The 16,122-nt window shown below is 44.7% G+C and overlaps 1 protein-coding gene across 5 annotated transcripts in view; it reads left to right on the forward strand.

The window, feature by feature from the left end:
- The window catches only part of ADAT1 (adenosine deaminase tRNA specific 1), a 42,654-nt gene that overhangs the window by 1,135 nt on the left and 25,397 nt on the right, over positions 1–16,122 (forward strand). For 2 of the 5 annotated variants that reach the window (XR_005723356.1, XM_040253502.1), the window contains exons 2-8: positions 1,936–2,133; positions 2,424–2,492; positions 3,433–3,487; positions 4,209–4,339; positions 9,703–10,306; positions 12,038–12,183; positions 12,709–12,808. Coding sequence is in view for 4 of the 5 variants with exons in the window: in XM_040253502.1 (XP_040109436.1) it covers positions 1,938–2,133; positions 2,424–2,492; positions 3,433–3,487; positions 4,209–4,339; positions 9,703–10,306; positions 12,038–12,183; positions 12,709–12,808 (1,301 nt within the window). In the remaining variant the exon portion in view is untranslated. Of the gene's footprint in view, positions 1–327; positions 2,134–2,423; positions 2,493–3,432; positions 3,488–4,208; positions 4,340–9,702; positions 10,307–12,037; positions 12,184–12,708; positions 12,809–16,122 lie in introns of those variants that run through there. The other 3 variants (XM_040253500.1, XM_040253501.1, XM_040253499.1) reach the window with 2 other exon arrangements.

Below are 16,122 nucleotides of genomic sequence, written 5' to 3' on the forward strand. Positions count from 1 at the left end.
GTCAGTTTGAGCTAAGACCCCGCAAACCAGCCCGTGGGGCAAAGAAAACTTATGATGGTTCTCTGACTTATAAATCACAATTTATGTCTGTTCGGCAATGGCAATCCACTCCAGTACTCTTGCCTGGGAAATCCCATGGACGGAGGAGCCTGGTGGGCTACAGTGCATGGGGCTGCGAAGAGTCAGACACGACTGAGCGACTTCACTTTCACTTTTCACTTTCATTCACTGTAGAAGGAAATGGCAACCCAATCCGGTGTTCTTGCCTGGAGAATACCAGGGATGGAGGAGCCTGGTGGGCTGCCATCTATGGGGTCGCACAGAATCGGACACGACTGACGTGACTTAGCAGCAGCAGCAGCCAGATTCTTAATTTAAATCACTATGATCTGATGTACTATGACCATTTATTGAAATAACAACCCACACATCAGAACAGTTAAATGATAAACTGAAGCATATTAGAATTTTTAAAAGTTGGGTCAAAAACCAATTCCAGTTGGGCAGCACCAAAGCAGAAGTAGTTAGGAGCCCTCTGCAGACAGGAGGCAAGGTAGGCTGTTGTAGAAAAAGTGCAGAAACAAAAGAAGAAATCATTTGATTGGCTACAGCTGGAAGCCTAGCTGACAGCTGTTGGTTGGTTGTCCTTAGCAGTTTTGATATGGTAACCTTAAGGTATTTACACACTTAGATCTTGGTTTGCTTAAATAGGCCAACACAGCATTAGAGGCTCATAAATCTAATCGTCCCCTTGTTTTATTAGTTTAACAGTGCAGAGAGCTTATTGTGGAAAAATCAGTTGTCTGCTATATGCCTTGAGGCTCAAGTGGAGCCTTTTTTTTGTTTGGTGACACATTTGGCTTTGCCCATCACCTTATGATCTTATTTTTTCCTAAGAACCTTTTCATACATTTCAGTGACCAAATGAGGTCACTGAGTGAGCATTGATAGCGTCAACAATGAGAAGAGTGTCAAGGGAAGTGTCTAGGCCTCTTTTAGGTCCGCTTCATGGTCTCTTATTCATGGTTTTACGTATGCATCACAGATCCATTATCTGCCAAGGAGCTCAAGGCAAATGAATCAGGAAATTCAAATGTTCTTATTTGTAGTATTAATCTCAATTGATGTAATTATGTTGGACACTGTGCCAACTTTTTGTAAATATTATTTAAGCCTCACAGAAACTCCAGTGGATTAAATACTGTTGTCTCTTTTATCAGATGACACAGAGAGGTTAAGTAATCTACCCAGCATCTCATAGTTAATTTGTAGCAAAACCAGGATTAGAATCCAGAAAGGGTAACTCCAAAGCCCTCATTCGGAGAAGCAGAACTGCTGTCTCACTTGAGTGGTGAGAAAGCACTGGGCTCTGTCACTTCCCTCTACATCATAAAAGATTGTGGAAGAGATTAAAATGTTGCTTTCCTGATGGGGGCGGAGGCTTACTAGACAGAGGATAAAGAACCTCTCTGCTGTGAAGGAAAGAAAAGTAAAATGTCTGGGGAAAAAAGGATAGAAAAGAAGACCTTTATCCCCAGAAAGATGAACTTTGTGTGGTGAGGGTCTGTCTGAAGCAAGCTGAGGTCTGCAGCCCTTTACGTGCTATTTCCAAATGAAAAGTGGAATACCAACAATATTTCCTCATATGCTTTCATTTTGAGTATTGAGCTCAGCTTCATTAGAAACATGTCATATATCCAACATTAGAAACAAAACAGCTTGAAGAAGTAATGTATCTTCTGGGGTTGTGAGATTTGAGACTGTTGCTCTTTCATTAATGATGAAAAGAAAGCAGAGGGGTAGTCAGAAAAGATGATACACAGAGTTACAAACGGGGAGCCTCAGGAGGAACATGAAGGGGCTACCTGTGAAAGCCTGCTGCAGCAAGGTGTGGGTTGCAGCATCTTGCCTTGGCTCTCCTTTCTGTCCTGACAGCTATGGGTTTTGATCAGGGCCTGAGCACCATGTGGACTGCGGATGAGATTGCCCAGCTGTGTTACGAGCATTATGGGAGCAGGCTGCCCAAGCAAGGGAAGCCTGAGCCCAGCCGCGAGTGGACGTTGCTTGCAGCCGTGGTGAAGATACAGCCCACAGCTGACCAGGCCTGCGACCACTCTGACAGACCAGTGCAAGGTGAGACCTTTTCTCCCTGAAACACACTGTCTCTCCCAGTAAGAGACACAGGGCTAGACAAGGGATGGTGGTGGTTGGGTGTGATCCGAGATGCCAGGCACATTCTGCTGCTGCTGGCCAGGCGCTGCGGGACCTCTGGTGGCGGGAGATGGCGGTGCAGAAACCACAGCCCTCAGCTGGGGCAGCCTGTGAGTGAGTCCTCTGGATGAATGGGGGGGGGGGTGGGTTAAACTTGCCAACCATTCAGATTCTAAGAACTCATTTCATGATTTGCTTTTTTCCCCCCTCAGTGACAAAGGAAGTTGTCTCAATGGGAACAGGAACCAAATGCATAGGCCAGTCCAAAATGAGGAAGAGCGGTAAGGCTGGGTGGGGTCTACACAGGGCCTGTTAGGGAGTTTTAGAAAACCGGTGTCCCTGTCACCTGTTTCTCTTCCCAGCAGAGCAAAGGGGCCTTATCACCAGGTGGCTGACCTTTCACTTCCTGCTGACTGTTGCTCCAGTTGGAAGGACAGAACTCATTTAAAGAATGGAAATAAGTTTCAGAAGCAAAGGCCACCAGGAACATCTGTCTGAGTGGATTGAAAGTTGGCCATTTATTTTCATGCTCAAACCAAAAGTTCCCTGAGTTTAGCTTTTCATAGTACATCTGAAGCCCCAGAAAGCAATCATGAATTAAATGGAGATTTTGGCACAAGAAAGAGTAAGAAAATCCCTTAGAGGTCTGGCATCTTCACTTTCTGGATGCCAGTTAACAGATTCCTCCTCCAGTTGGCTTCCCTCATCTCCTAGTTTCCCTGGGGATATGAGGACACTGTTCCAGGACTACTGTTGATTGAGTTCAACGGAATTGTTTCACCATGGGCACAAGTATGGCACCAGGGGACAAAAGATCTGGACCTCTGTCCTCCTGATTAAGATTTCCCTATAAGTCAGGAGTTCTCAGCTAGGGGAGATTTGCCCCCCAGGAGACGTTTGGCAATGTCTGAAGACATTTTTCACTGTCAAAACTGGGAGAAGAGGAATATGCTAGTGGTCTCTAGTGAATAGAGAGGCCAGGAATGCTGCCAAACATCCTGCAGTGCACACGACACCCCCCCCCACACACACACACACACAAAGCTGAGGAAACCCTGCTGTAAGTGCTGCGCCAATAATGATTGTACTGCTTTCTGGCAAAGCCCTCCAGGAGTTATGTGGCCAATCTGGGTGCTGGGGAAAACCGCCATGTTCTGCTTTCAGGAACCAGGGCCTCTCTAGGTTCCATATGTTTTCACTAGTGTCTTGTCTTTGCCGCAGGTGACATCCTCAATGATAGCCATGCTGAGGTCATAGCCAAAAGGAGTTTCCAAAGGTAAAGCCACACCCCCAGAAAGCTTGATCTAGCATGGGTGGGGGCACCAGAATTTGCATTTCTAATAAGCCCCCAGGTAATACTAATTATGTCAGCCTCTGAACTGTACTTAAAATACAGTTGGTCTGGTCTAGACTGGGGTTCTCACACTTGAGTGTGCTTCAGAATCACCTGGAGGGTTTGTTAAAACCCAGATATCTGGGCCCATCCCTAGGGGTCCTGATTAAGCAGATCCAGGTGGAGCTTGAAAAGTTGCATTTCCACTTTTTTTTTAATGTTTATCTATTTGCCGTCTCGGGTCTTAGCTGTGGCCCATGGCATCTGTGTTGTGTCATGCAGGATCTTTTCCACGTGGCGTGTGGACTCCAGCTGCAGCACGTAGTTGCGCCCTGGGGGCTTAGTTGCTCCACAGCACATGGGGGCTTAGTTCCCCGACCAGGGATCAAACCCTAGTCCCCTGCATGGTAAGGCAGACTCTTAACCACTGGATCACCAGGGAAGTCCCAGAAGGTGCATTTCTAATAAATTCCAGCTGGTGCTGCTGGTTCATGGACCCCATTTTGAGAATCACTAGATTGTTCTCATAATTCTAGGTCACTATCTGTTTCACTGGTCTCCAGTATCTCTTTCCTTCTTAGTAATCACCCAACCAGAGTCTCTCCCTTGACCACAGACATGGGTGGTTCGCTCTGGTAACACCCCCCACCCCGCATCCCATTAGGTACCTGCTCCATCAGCTCCACTTGGCAGCTGCCCTGAAAGAGGATAGCATCTTTCTCCCAGGATCTCAGAGAGGACTGTGGAAACTCAGACCAGACCTCTTCTTTGTGTTTTTCTCCAGCCATACACCCTGTAAGTATATTCAAATCTCTGGATTCATGTTACATTCATCTTTACTTCCTTATTGGTGTCTTATCCGTGAGTATGTTTCTCAAAAAAAAAAACTCTTTAGCGAACATGTAGTTACAGCCAGTGACAGTGCCTTTTTGTGAACAGCCCAGTGTGCCTAATCACTTCGCTACCAAGGAAAGTGGAGGGCACATCACGCACACTGTTATTCAGTTCTCAGTTCCCAATCAGGATCAGGAAACTTAAAGGTCCAAAACCAACAATAGGGCTTAGAAGTCCAAAGCCCTGAGTTCTGTGGCGGTTTATCCTGACACTCATTCATTCATTAAACACGTCAGTTTCATTTAGTTGCTCTGTCATGTCCAACCCTTTGTGACACCATGAACTGCAGCATGCCAGGCTTGCCTGGCCATCACCAACTCCCAGAGTTCACTCAAACTAATGTCCATCAGGTCGGTGATGCCATCCAACCATCTTATCTTCTGTTGTCTCCTTCTCCTGCCTTCAATCTTTTCCAGCATCGGGGTCTTTTCAGATGAGTCAGTTCTTTGCGTTAGGTGGCCAAAGTATTGGAGCTTCAGCATCAGTCCTTCCAATGAATATTTAGGACTGATTTCCTTTAGGAGTGACTGGTTGGATCTCCTTGCAGTCGAAGGGACTCTCAGGAGTCTTCTCCAACACCACAGTTCAAAAGCATCAGTTCTTTGGCGCTCAGCTTTCTTTATAGTCCAACTCTCACATCCATACATGACTACTGGAAAAACCACGGCTATTACTTGATGGACCTTTGTTAACAAAGTAATGTCTCTGCTTTTTAATATGCTGCCTAGGTTGGTCATAACTTTTCTCTCAAGGGACAAGCGTCTTTTAATTTCATGGCTGCAATCACCATCTGCAGTGATTCTGGAGCCCCCAAAAATAGTCTCTCACTGTTTCCATTGTTTCCCCATCTATTTGCCATGAAGTGATGGGACCAGATGCCATGATCTTAGTTTTCTGAATGTTGAGTTTTAAGCCAGATTTTTCACTCTCCTGCTTCACTTTCATCAAGAAGCTCTTTAGATCTTCTTCACTTTCTGCCATAAGGGTGGTATCATCTGCATATCTGAGGTTATTGATATTTCTGCCAGCAATCTTGATTCCAGCTTGTGCTTCATCCAGCCAGGCATTTTGCATGATGTACTCTGCGTATAAGTTAAATAAGCAGAGTGACAATATACAGCCTTGACGTACTCCTTTTCTCATTTGGAACCAATCTGTTGTTCCATGTCCAGTTCTAACTGTTGCTTCCTGTCCTACATACAGGTTTCTTAAGAGGCAGGTCAGGTGGTCTGGTATTCCCGTCTCTTGAAGAATTTTCCACAGTTTATTGTGATTCACACAGTGAAAGGCTTTGGCATAGTCAATAAAGCAGAAGTAGATGTATTTCTGGAACTCTCTTGCTTTTTCAGTGGTCCAGCAGATGTTGGCAATTTGATCTCTGGTTCCTCTGCCTTTTCTAAATCCAGCTTGAACATCTGGATATTCATGGTTCACGTACTGTTGAAGCCTGGCTTGGAGAATTTTGAACATTACTTTGCTAAGGAGTGAGATGAGTTCAGTTGTGCGGTAGTTGAACATTCTTTGGCATTGCCTTTCTTTGGGATTGGAATGAAAACTGACCTTTTCTTTTTTTTTTTTATTTTACTTTACAATACTGTATTGGTTTTGCCATACATCAACATGAATCCACCACGGGTGTACATGAGTTCCCAATCCTGAACCCACCTCCCTCCCCATACCATCTCTCTGGGTCATCCCAGTGCACCAGCCCCAAGCATCCTGTATCCTGCATCGAACCTAGACTAGCAGTTCGTTTCTTACATGATATTATACATGTTTCAGTGCCATTCTCCCAAATCATCCCACCCTGTCCCTCTCCCTCTCCCACAGAGTCTAAAAGTCTGTTCTATACATCTATGTCTCTTTTGCTATCTCACATACAGGGTTATCCTTACCGTCTTTCTAAATTCCATATATATGTGTTAGTATACTGTATTGGTATTTTTCTTTCTGGCTTACTTCACTCTGTATAATCGGCTCCAGTTTCATCCACCTCATTAGAACGGATTCAAATGTATTCTTTTTAATGGCTGAGTAATACTCCATTGTGTATATGTACCACAGCTTTCTTATCCATTCATCTGCTGATGGACATCTAGGTTGCTTCCATGTCCTGGCTATTATAAACAGTGCTGTGATGAACATTGGGGTACACGTGTCTCTTTCACTTCTGGTTTCCTTGGTGTGTATGCCCAGCAGTGGGATTGCTGGGTCATAAGGCAGTTCTATTTCCAGTTTTTTAAGGAATCTCCACACTGTTCTCCATAGTGGCTGTACTAGTTTGCATTCCCACCAACAGTGTAAGAGGGTTCCCTTTTCTCCACACCCTCTCCAGCATTGAAAACTGACCTTTTCCAGTCCTGTGGCCACTGCTGAGTTTTCCAGATTTGCTGGCATATTGAGTGCAGCACTTTAACAGCATCATCTTTTAGGATTTGAAATAGCTCAACTGGAATTCCTTCACCTCCACTAGCTTTGTTCATAGTGATGCTTTCCTAAGGCCCACTTGACTTCACATTACAGGATATCTGACTCTAGGTGAGTGATCACACCATCATTGTTATCTGGGTCATGAAGATCTTTTTTGTATGGTTCTTCTGTGTATTCTTGCCCCCTCTTCATTAAACACATATTTTCTACTGTTTGTCAGGAAAGTGTGAAATATGGTTATGTAGCAGTGAATAAGACTAGTCCCTCATTTACCCTTTAATTTTTCAGGAGGTATAGACAGTCATGATGAGTTAAGGTAGATTTTGATAAATTTAAGGGGATGTTCAGGTGCTGTAGTTGCATTTGGCAGGAAGATCAAACCTGGCCCAGGGGGTCACTTCTATCCTTTGTTTTTCTGTCTAGAAAACTGAGAATAATTTCTACCCTTTTAGACAACTCAGGAATGATAGTAAAATTTTCTCACCCTAAAAATTTTGAAATAAGGAAATAAGATTGTCCCATGGGTATATTACACTAATCAGTCTTTAGAGACAATAACTAAAGAACATAATTCAAATAAAAAATATAACTTTATGAACGAACAGAAAAATGACATACAGAGAAAGGCAGGGCTCATCCATACTCTGTTCTTAGCAATGTCTTTGGACCAAGGCACCCAAGGACCAAAGGATGTTTCTTAACTCAGTGTTTCTCAAACTGTGATATATATAAAATGCACCCCAAGAACTTGTTAAACTGAACATTCAAATACAGCAACTCTGGAGCGGATCGGGAGGCCTGCATTTCTAACCAGCTCCCTGGTGATGCCAGAAGTCTTGGCCCGTGGATCCCGCTTTGACCAGCCAGGGCCTGGTTGATCCTAGTAGCAGGTGTAGCATTCTTGTGGAGAGAGCTATCTGGGGATTATAGCTAGCCTGACCACCTAATCAAACTACGAAACTCAGTGGTCCACAGGCTGGTACCGCTCTGTGAGAGAGCGCTGCGCCATGGCCACATGAGAAAACTCAGGACTGTTCAGCGAGTTGTTCAAAAAGCTAATTTCTTTCCATTTTAAGCTTATGAGATCTTTATGTATTTTTAAATTAATGATAAATAAGCTTTTGAAAGATCTTACTTGATGGAATATAAAATTGACCACACTCTATTGATCTTAAAATCTTTGGGGATTTTACTGGTCTGTGAAATCAAAATCTGGAACTGCTGATCTAACACTCTGGGTCATGGGCCATCTTTTACAGTGGGATGTCTCCAGTGGGGGACGAGAGAACACTAGAGAATGTAATGGTCTGGCTCACTTGGCATTTATTCCTCATTACTAACTTAAGTTGGTGCCTGGGTTGGCTACTTCAGACTTGTGCATTTGAGTTGTGTTAGCATGAGTCAGACTCCTGAGTTCAGACATTGGTCAGGATCAAATCTCTGAGCCTTCAGAGTGGGAGGTGGGCCCTAGGGAATTCTTCAAAGTCACTGTCACCTTGTGAGGTCTCTGGAAGCCTGCCAGCCAGCCTCTCTGGCAACACTCCCATTTCTGCATCGCTTGCCTCTCCCACTCTTAGACCACAGATGTATTATTTACACACTTTAGAAAAGTAGTACACATTAAGTTAGTGTTTGAAGAGTCTCCCTTCTCTTGGGAAAGCTATGCTTTTTACTGACCTCTGGTTTTCTTTGGTTCAATGTAAACACAGAGTAAGTCAGAAATCTCTAAACCAGCACAGGGAAATACCAGTTATGCAAGTCTTTACTGAGAGGATATGCAAGATGGGAAAATTATAAGCATTATTTGCCAAACTTATTTAACCATGAAATCAACCCTCCACTTTTATTTCCTAAGGCATCTTGGGGATAACACTCCACAAAATGCACTTGGGAAACCGTGCTTGTTCTAAATCAGGGGTTCCCCACTCAGGACAATTTTGAACCCCAGGGGACACTTGGCAGCATCTGTAGACATTTTGGTGGTCAGACTCAGGGCTGCTATCAGTATTTAGGAGGTAGAAACCAGAGAGACTGCTAAACATCCTGTAATATATAGAATAAGCCCCCATGGCAAAGAATTATCTGGCCCCAAATGTCCATGTGGAGGTTGAGAAAGCTTGGTCTAATGTAGTGTTTCCAGAACATCCTGGGATCTTTGTTAAATGGTTCAATTTTTTAAAAACTCCTTCCACTGAGAGATTCTAGCTCACTGGGTCTAGGATAGGGTCATGAGTGAGAACCCCAGAGAACTGTTATTAGGGAAATTTGGCCAAGTGTTCTCAATTCATCTCAGGTCAGCTGGGAGAAAAGTATTAAGCTTCATTTAGAGCAGTCGTTCGGAGAAGGTGATGGCACCCCACTCCAGTACTCTTGCCTGGAAAATCCCACGGGTGGAGGAGCCTGGTGGGCTGCAGTCCATGGGGTCACGAAGAGTCAGACACGACTGAGCAGCTTCACTTTCACTTTTCACTTTCATGCATTGGAGAAGGAAATGGCAGCCCACTTCAGTGTTCTTGCCTGGAGAATCCCAGGGATGGGGGAGCCTGGTGGGCTGCTGTGTATGGGGTCGCTCAGAGTCGGACACGACTGAAGCAACTTAGCAGCAGCAGCAGAGCAGCAGAGCAGTCATTCTCAAACTCGAGGTTGTATCAGAATCACATGGAGAGCTTATTGAAACAGACTGCTAGGTACCACCTCAGGAGTTTCTGATTCAACAAGTCTACCATGGGTCCCAAGATGTGGCATTTCTAACAGGTTCACAAGGGATGCTCAGGCAGCTGGTCTGGGGGCCTCACTTTGGGAACAACTGGTTTAAGGGATTTCTTCTCCTGCAGGTGGGGATGCCTCCATCATTCCAATGCTTGAGTTTGAAGATCAGCCTTGCTGTCCTGTCAGTAGAGATTGGGCCAGTAACCCATCAGTAGAAACTAGTGATAACCTAGAAGCTCTTGAAGATAAAAGGAAATGTGAAGACCCAGAAAGTCCTGTTACTAAAAAAATGAGGCTGGAGCCCAGGACTCCTGGTGGTACAGCTCACCGTCAGAGTTTTGGCAGTCAGGAAAAGGGCCCAAATCCACCAAATGTCAGTAGCTCTAATCTCACGGCAGAGGAACTGGCCAGTGTCACTGGAATGACCCCTAGTGGTGCCCAGGTGATGGATGTTTATAGAACTGGAGCCAAATGTGTGCCTGGAGAAGCTGGAGACTCAGGGAAGCCTGGTGCTGCATATCACCGGGTGGGGCTGCTCCGAGTGAAGCCAGGCCGGGGGGACAGGACTTGTTCCATGTCCTGCAGCGACAAGCTGGCACGGTGGAACATCCTCGGATGCCAGGGGGCACTGCTGATGCACTTCCTAGAAGAACCCATCTACCTGTCAGCTGTGGTCATTGGAAAGTGCCCCTACAGCCAGGAGGCCATGCAGAGAGCACTTATCGGGAGGTGAGAGGGCAGGGGGGCCATCTTGCCAAGAAACGGTCTAGGGTTATGTGCATGGGGCCTTGAACGCGGGTACAGACGTAGAAAAAGTTAGGGTTTGTCCTAAGGGAGTGACTAAGAAACTGCTCAAACGTTCATTTTGTGTACAGTAATTAAGAAAAGAAAAAGAAACCACAGAAGTGGCCAGCTATAGAAGATTGTGATTGTTTTTTACAACTAATACTGATGAGAATTAAACATGGAAAAATGCTCATAATGTTTAAAGAGCAATTTAGAAGGTAAGATGAGTTCATTTCAGTCTTAAAGTATATTATGTCCATAGGAAAAAAAACTATAGATATATACCAAGAAAGGTATTAATATGATTACCTCTGAGTTGTGGTTTTATGGGTGATATTTTTTTTCTTCTTTATGATTACTCTCTTTTTTTTTGCAGTGCACACAGTTTGCTATTGTTATGTTTAAGAACACTCAAACAGTAGTGTTAATTTTTAAAAAGAAAAAAGATGAAGGATGACCACCCAAGTGTGATCTCCCTAAAGAAGGGCGGCCACGCCTGATTCCTGCCACAGTACCGAGGGCAGAATATGGCCAGGGCCCGGGGAAACCTGGGCGCTCTTGTCAAATGCACTCTCCTAAAGCCAGCTCTTGGGAGCAGTGCCAGGGTACGACCCACTAATTCCACTCCCAGGCACATACCCAAAAGGAATAAGGACATGCATCTGCACAGAGGCTGTGCATGAGTGTTCAGAGCAACGTTAGTCATGATACCCTAAAAGTGAAATGACCCAAATGCCCATCAGCTGCTCAACAGATCAATCAAAGATGGTAGCTCCCTACAGTGGAATGTTAGTCAGCCTCAAAAAGGGATGGAGTCTGATACATGTCACAGCAGGGATGAACCTTGAAAACCTTATGCCAAGTGGAAGAAGCCACACGTATGATTTCATGGACTGAAATGTCCAAAGTAGGCAAATCCAGAGAAGGTAGATTCATGGGTGCCAGGGGCTGGAGAAGGAGACGGGGAGTTACTGCTGTTAGGGTGTGACTGGGATTTCTCTCGAGCTGATGGAAAAGTTAGATTTTGGTGCTTGCTGCACAACTCTGTGACTAAAAGCACTGAATTATAACTTGAAATGGGTGAGTTTTATGGTGTATAAACTTATACCAATAAAGATGCTAAGGGGGAAGAAAGGCAATCCTAGGCACGGTGCCCAAGGCATTTTCCCTGTTTTCCATGGTTTCTTGATTCTGAGACTATAAGTTGCTGTCTACTTGGTTCTAGACCCACTTCATGTTGGCATCTACTTTGTGTGAAATAGAAAAAAATGAAGCTATATATTACAGAATAATTACGGTTTCTGGTATATTTGAATGACTCCTTAGGAAGTTACTGCCAACAGGTTAGTATTTCTGCTTAACGTCTTCAGATCTTTCAAACCCATTACAAGGAGTAGAGTTTGGTGCTGCTGAAGCCCCTGAGGGACGGTGGTAAGTTCATAGCTTCACTTCAGAGTGACGGAAGTGGTTTTCCCTCACTCGGAAGTCTCCAAGGATCTAGGTTCTGTTCTGTCAGTACCTCCTATACCATCCCCATAAATAAATAAACAAATGCACACAGCTTCTAAAGCTTTTGCCTCTTGCTGAGACGTGGGTGGTGATGTGGTGCTCAGCCCTAGATATTCTCTCTGTCGAGGAGTGAGCCAAATTTCATGCATTTTCCCTCACATTTAGGTGTCAGAACATCTCAGCTCTGCCAGAAGGCTTTGGAGTTCAAGAAGTGAAAATACAGCAGTCAGATTTACTGTTTGAACAGAGCCGCTGTGCAGTGCAGACGAGAAAGGCTGACAGCCCAGGCCGACTTGTTCCTTGTGGCGCAGGTGAGGGGTCCAGGTTCCACTTGCTCTGGAGTCACCTGTCCCCAGGCTGTAGAGTGGCCTGGGAGACACTCCATCCTCCCAGCCTGGGGTAGCACTTTCCCACACAAGTTGTCAGTAACATGGGCTCAGGAGATACCCACAGTGGGTCAGGATCATGCTGTGTGACCCTGGGCAACTTGTTCTCTCTTAGCCTCAGTTTCTTCATCTTCAGATAAGAATTTGTCATTTATTTGTCAGGGTTGTTATGCGGAATAAATGAGAGGTTTTTTCATGCATTTGCTGCGTGTCCAGCTTATGGTAAGTGTTTTAACGATTGTCAGCCCCGATGGTGGTGATGGTGAAGAACCATGAGCTACTTTATACCCTTGTACTCCGGAGGGCAGGTGGCAGAGTGACAGCCACTGTCTCTGACATCATATCCAACTGTCGTGGGTCTGCAGTGGTAGGGAAATATTCTTACTAAAATACCTCTGACATTTACGGAAAACTGAACACTTTTAACCCCAGAATCTTACCTTTTCCTAGCCATCAGCTGGAGTGCAGTGCCTGAGCAGCCCCTGGATGTCACCGCCAATGGCTTTCCCCAGGGGACAACAAAGAAAGGAATCGGACGCCTTCAGGCCAGGTACAGAATACTGGGGCGGGCGGTGGTGGCAGGGTGTTCACACCTCACCACCCTCCGATTCCAGAGCATTTCCATCCCCGCAGAAAGAGCCCCCCACCCATGAGCAGTCCCTCCCCTCCCCTTCTCTCGCCCTTGGAGCCCACAGGTCTACTTTCTGTTTTTATGGATTTACCTGTTCTAGACTTTTCTCTGCACGAAATCATACAATATGTGGCTTCTTTCACTTAACATGAGGTTTTCAGGCTTCATCCGTGTTGTATCATGTGTCACTCCTTCATTCCTTTATTCCATCATATGGATATACCATTTGGAGGGGGGCGCTAGGGTTTTTAATTTTTATTTTGGGGCTGCACAACTTGTAAGATCTCAGTTCCCTGACTGGGGATCAAACCCTTGCCCCTGTAATGAAAATGCAGAGTCCCAACCGCCAGACCACCAGGGAATTCCTTGGGTATACCAGGTTTTTAGTCTGGTCCATTGATGGTTATTTTACTCTGGGGGTATATGAATAATAATTCTGCTCTGAACATTCAGAATGCAAGCTTTTGGGTGGACATTTGTTTTCAATTCTCTTGCGTATGCTTGGAGTGGGATTGCTGGGTCATGGGATAACTTTATGTTTAACTTTTGAGGAACTGACAGACTGTTTTACATAACAGCTGCAACATTTTAGACTTCCATCAGCAGTACATGAGAATTTCATTTACCCCACATCCTTTCCAACACTTGTTTTTATCTGTCTTTTATTGTAACCATTGAATGTGCAGTTCTGTTTCATTGTGGATTTGATTTGCTTTTCTCTAGTAACTAATGACGCTGAGCATCTTTTCCTGAATAGCCAATTGTATATCTTCTTTAAAGAAATAACTATTTAGATCTTTTGCCCACTTTTAAAATCAGTTCGTCTTTTTATTGTTGATTTGCAAGATTCCCTTGTATATTCTGGGTATGAACCCTTTATCAGATATGTATTTCAAATATTTTCTCTAATTCGGTGGATTGTCTTTCGTTTTTTTGAAGTGTTCTTTAAAGCAGAAACGTTTTCGATTTTGAGGAAGTCCATCTTACCTATTTATTTCATGGTTTGTGCTTTTAGTGTCATATGTGAAAATCTGTAGTCTAATCCAAGGTAACAAATACTTACCTAGTATTTTCTTCTCATAGTTTTAGCTTTTATGTTTAGGACTTTAATCTATTTTGATTTAGTTTTTATAAGGTATGAGGTAGGGATCCAACTTTATTCTTTTGTACGTGGATGTCCTTGTCCCAGCATCATTTCTTGGAAAGGCTATTCTTTCCTCTTGTTGTTCAGTTGCTCAGTTGTGTCTGACTCTTTGCAACCCCATGGACTGTAGCACGCCTGGCTTCCCTGTCCTTCATCATCTCCCAGAGCTTGCTCAAAGTCGTGTCCATCAAGTCAGTGACGCCATCCAACCATCTCATCCTCTGTCATCCCCTTCTCCTCCTGCCTTCTATCTTTCCCAGCACCAGGGTCGTTTCCAGTGAATCAGCTTTTCCCATCAGGTGGCCAAAGTATTGGAGCTTCAGCCTCAGTAGCAGTCCTTCCAGTGAATATTCAGGGTTGATTTTTTTTTTTAGGATTGACTGGTTGGATCTCCTTGCAGTCCAGGGGACTCTCAGGAGTCGTCTCTAACACCACAGTTTGAAAGCATCAATTCTTCAGCCTTCTTCTTTGCCCTGGAAAATTTTGAAAAGAACACTTTCTTGGGTCTTACCACAAGAAATTCTGGTTTAGTAGAACAAGGCTGGAACCCAAGAATCATTTATGAAGCTTCACAGTGATTAGACTGGCAAGAAGAGTGCCATAAATACAAGACTTTGCATCTTCAAATTGACTTTTATTGAAATGTGGAGCATGTGCTCTGCTGGACATGAGACTTGGGTATCATGCCTGTGTGTTTGGAAGTTCATGTATCTGCCTTATTGGTTCTTTTGTTAAATGTTCATCTTGGCCACTCTGCTTTTCACTCCCAGTGAACCACAGAGGGTCTGCAGTAACCCAAGGGTGCACGGGGCTGTGGGCTAGTAGCCTCTCCAGCAAGGTCTTTCGGTCCGTCTGGATTGAGCTGCTGCTGAATGACTGTTGTCAGACTCCCACAGTTTAAAAGTAGTTCTTTTCACTTTAAGTGGCTCTTCCATGTCTTTTTTATGCCCCCTTATAAAGAGTTGTATTGTAATGAAAGTTCACAGGTGGACTTGTTTCTTTTCTTTTTGACAATAACAACTTACATCCTTTCAGACTTAAAAAAAAAAAAAAGTATTTTTCTTCACAAACACTAACAAGGCTTCAGACTCCTGTTCAGGAGATCTGGCCTGTCTCTTAGTGGCCTAAGCTATTGAATCGAGTAGTATTTACAAAATTTTTGTTGTTGTTTTCGTTTTAGGGATAGAGATTTTTTTGCAGTTTTTCTCAAGGACCTCCCAGCTTCAGGCCAAGGTCTGCATCTCTCAGGGGATCAGCCCTTAACCACAGACCAGGATGTGTGAGCAGAGCAGGTCAGGAGGGACAGGGAGCACACTTCCTGCTGAGTTCTGCCTTTGCAGGCAGTGACAGACTAGCCACACCCCATGCTGGCCCCACCCACCTGCCTGTGGCTTCAGTTTGTTGCTTTGCTGAGGTCTAAATGCTCTTCACTGTGAACCCGTACCGTCTTTTACCTTAAAACTTGCCTTACCACTGCTTTCTGGCTCAAAATTACCATCTTTTCTCCAGATTCCTAAAGTGCTCTTTTCCAGCTTGTCCCAATACGTCGCTGTTTTCTGTGTGATTGGGAGTGCCCCTGTTCTCACCCTGGCTCTGTCTCCAGTTACCCAGGTGTCTTTGGACAAGTCCATTAGCCCTCTGGGCCTCAGTTCAGTTCATTCGCTCAGTCTTGTCCGACCCTTTGTGACCCCATGGACTCCAGCACGCCAGGCTTTTCTGTCCTTCACCAACTCCTGGAGTTTGCTCAAACTCTTGTCCATCAAGTCAGTGATGCCATCCAACCATCTTATCCTCTGTCATCCCCTTCTCCTGTGTTCAGTCTTTCTCAGCATCAGGGTCTTTTCCAGTGAGTCAGTTCTCATCAGGTGGCCAGAGTATTGGAGTTTCAGCTTCAGTATCAGTCCTTTCAGTGAATATTCAGGACTGATCTTTAGGATGGACTGGTTGGATCTCCTTGCAGTCCAAGGGGCTCTCCAGAGCCTTCTCCAACATCATAGTTCAAAAGCATCAATTCTTCAGCGCTCAGCTCTCTTTATGGTCCAACTCTGACATCCATACATGACTACTGGAAAAACCATAGCCTTGACTA

The sequence above is a fragment of the Oryx dammah genome, unplaced genomic scaffold, assembly GCF_014754425.2.
Source record: "Oryx dammah isolate SB20612 unplaced genomic scaffold, SCBI_Odam_1.1 HiC_scaffold_13, whole genome shotgun sequence".
Taxonomy (NCBI): domain Eukaryota; kingdom Metazoa; phylum Chordata; class Mammalia; order Artiodactyla; family Bovidae; genus Oryx; species Oryx dammah.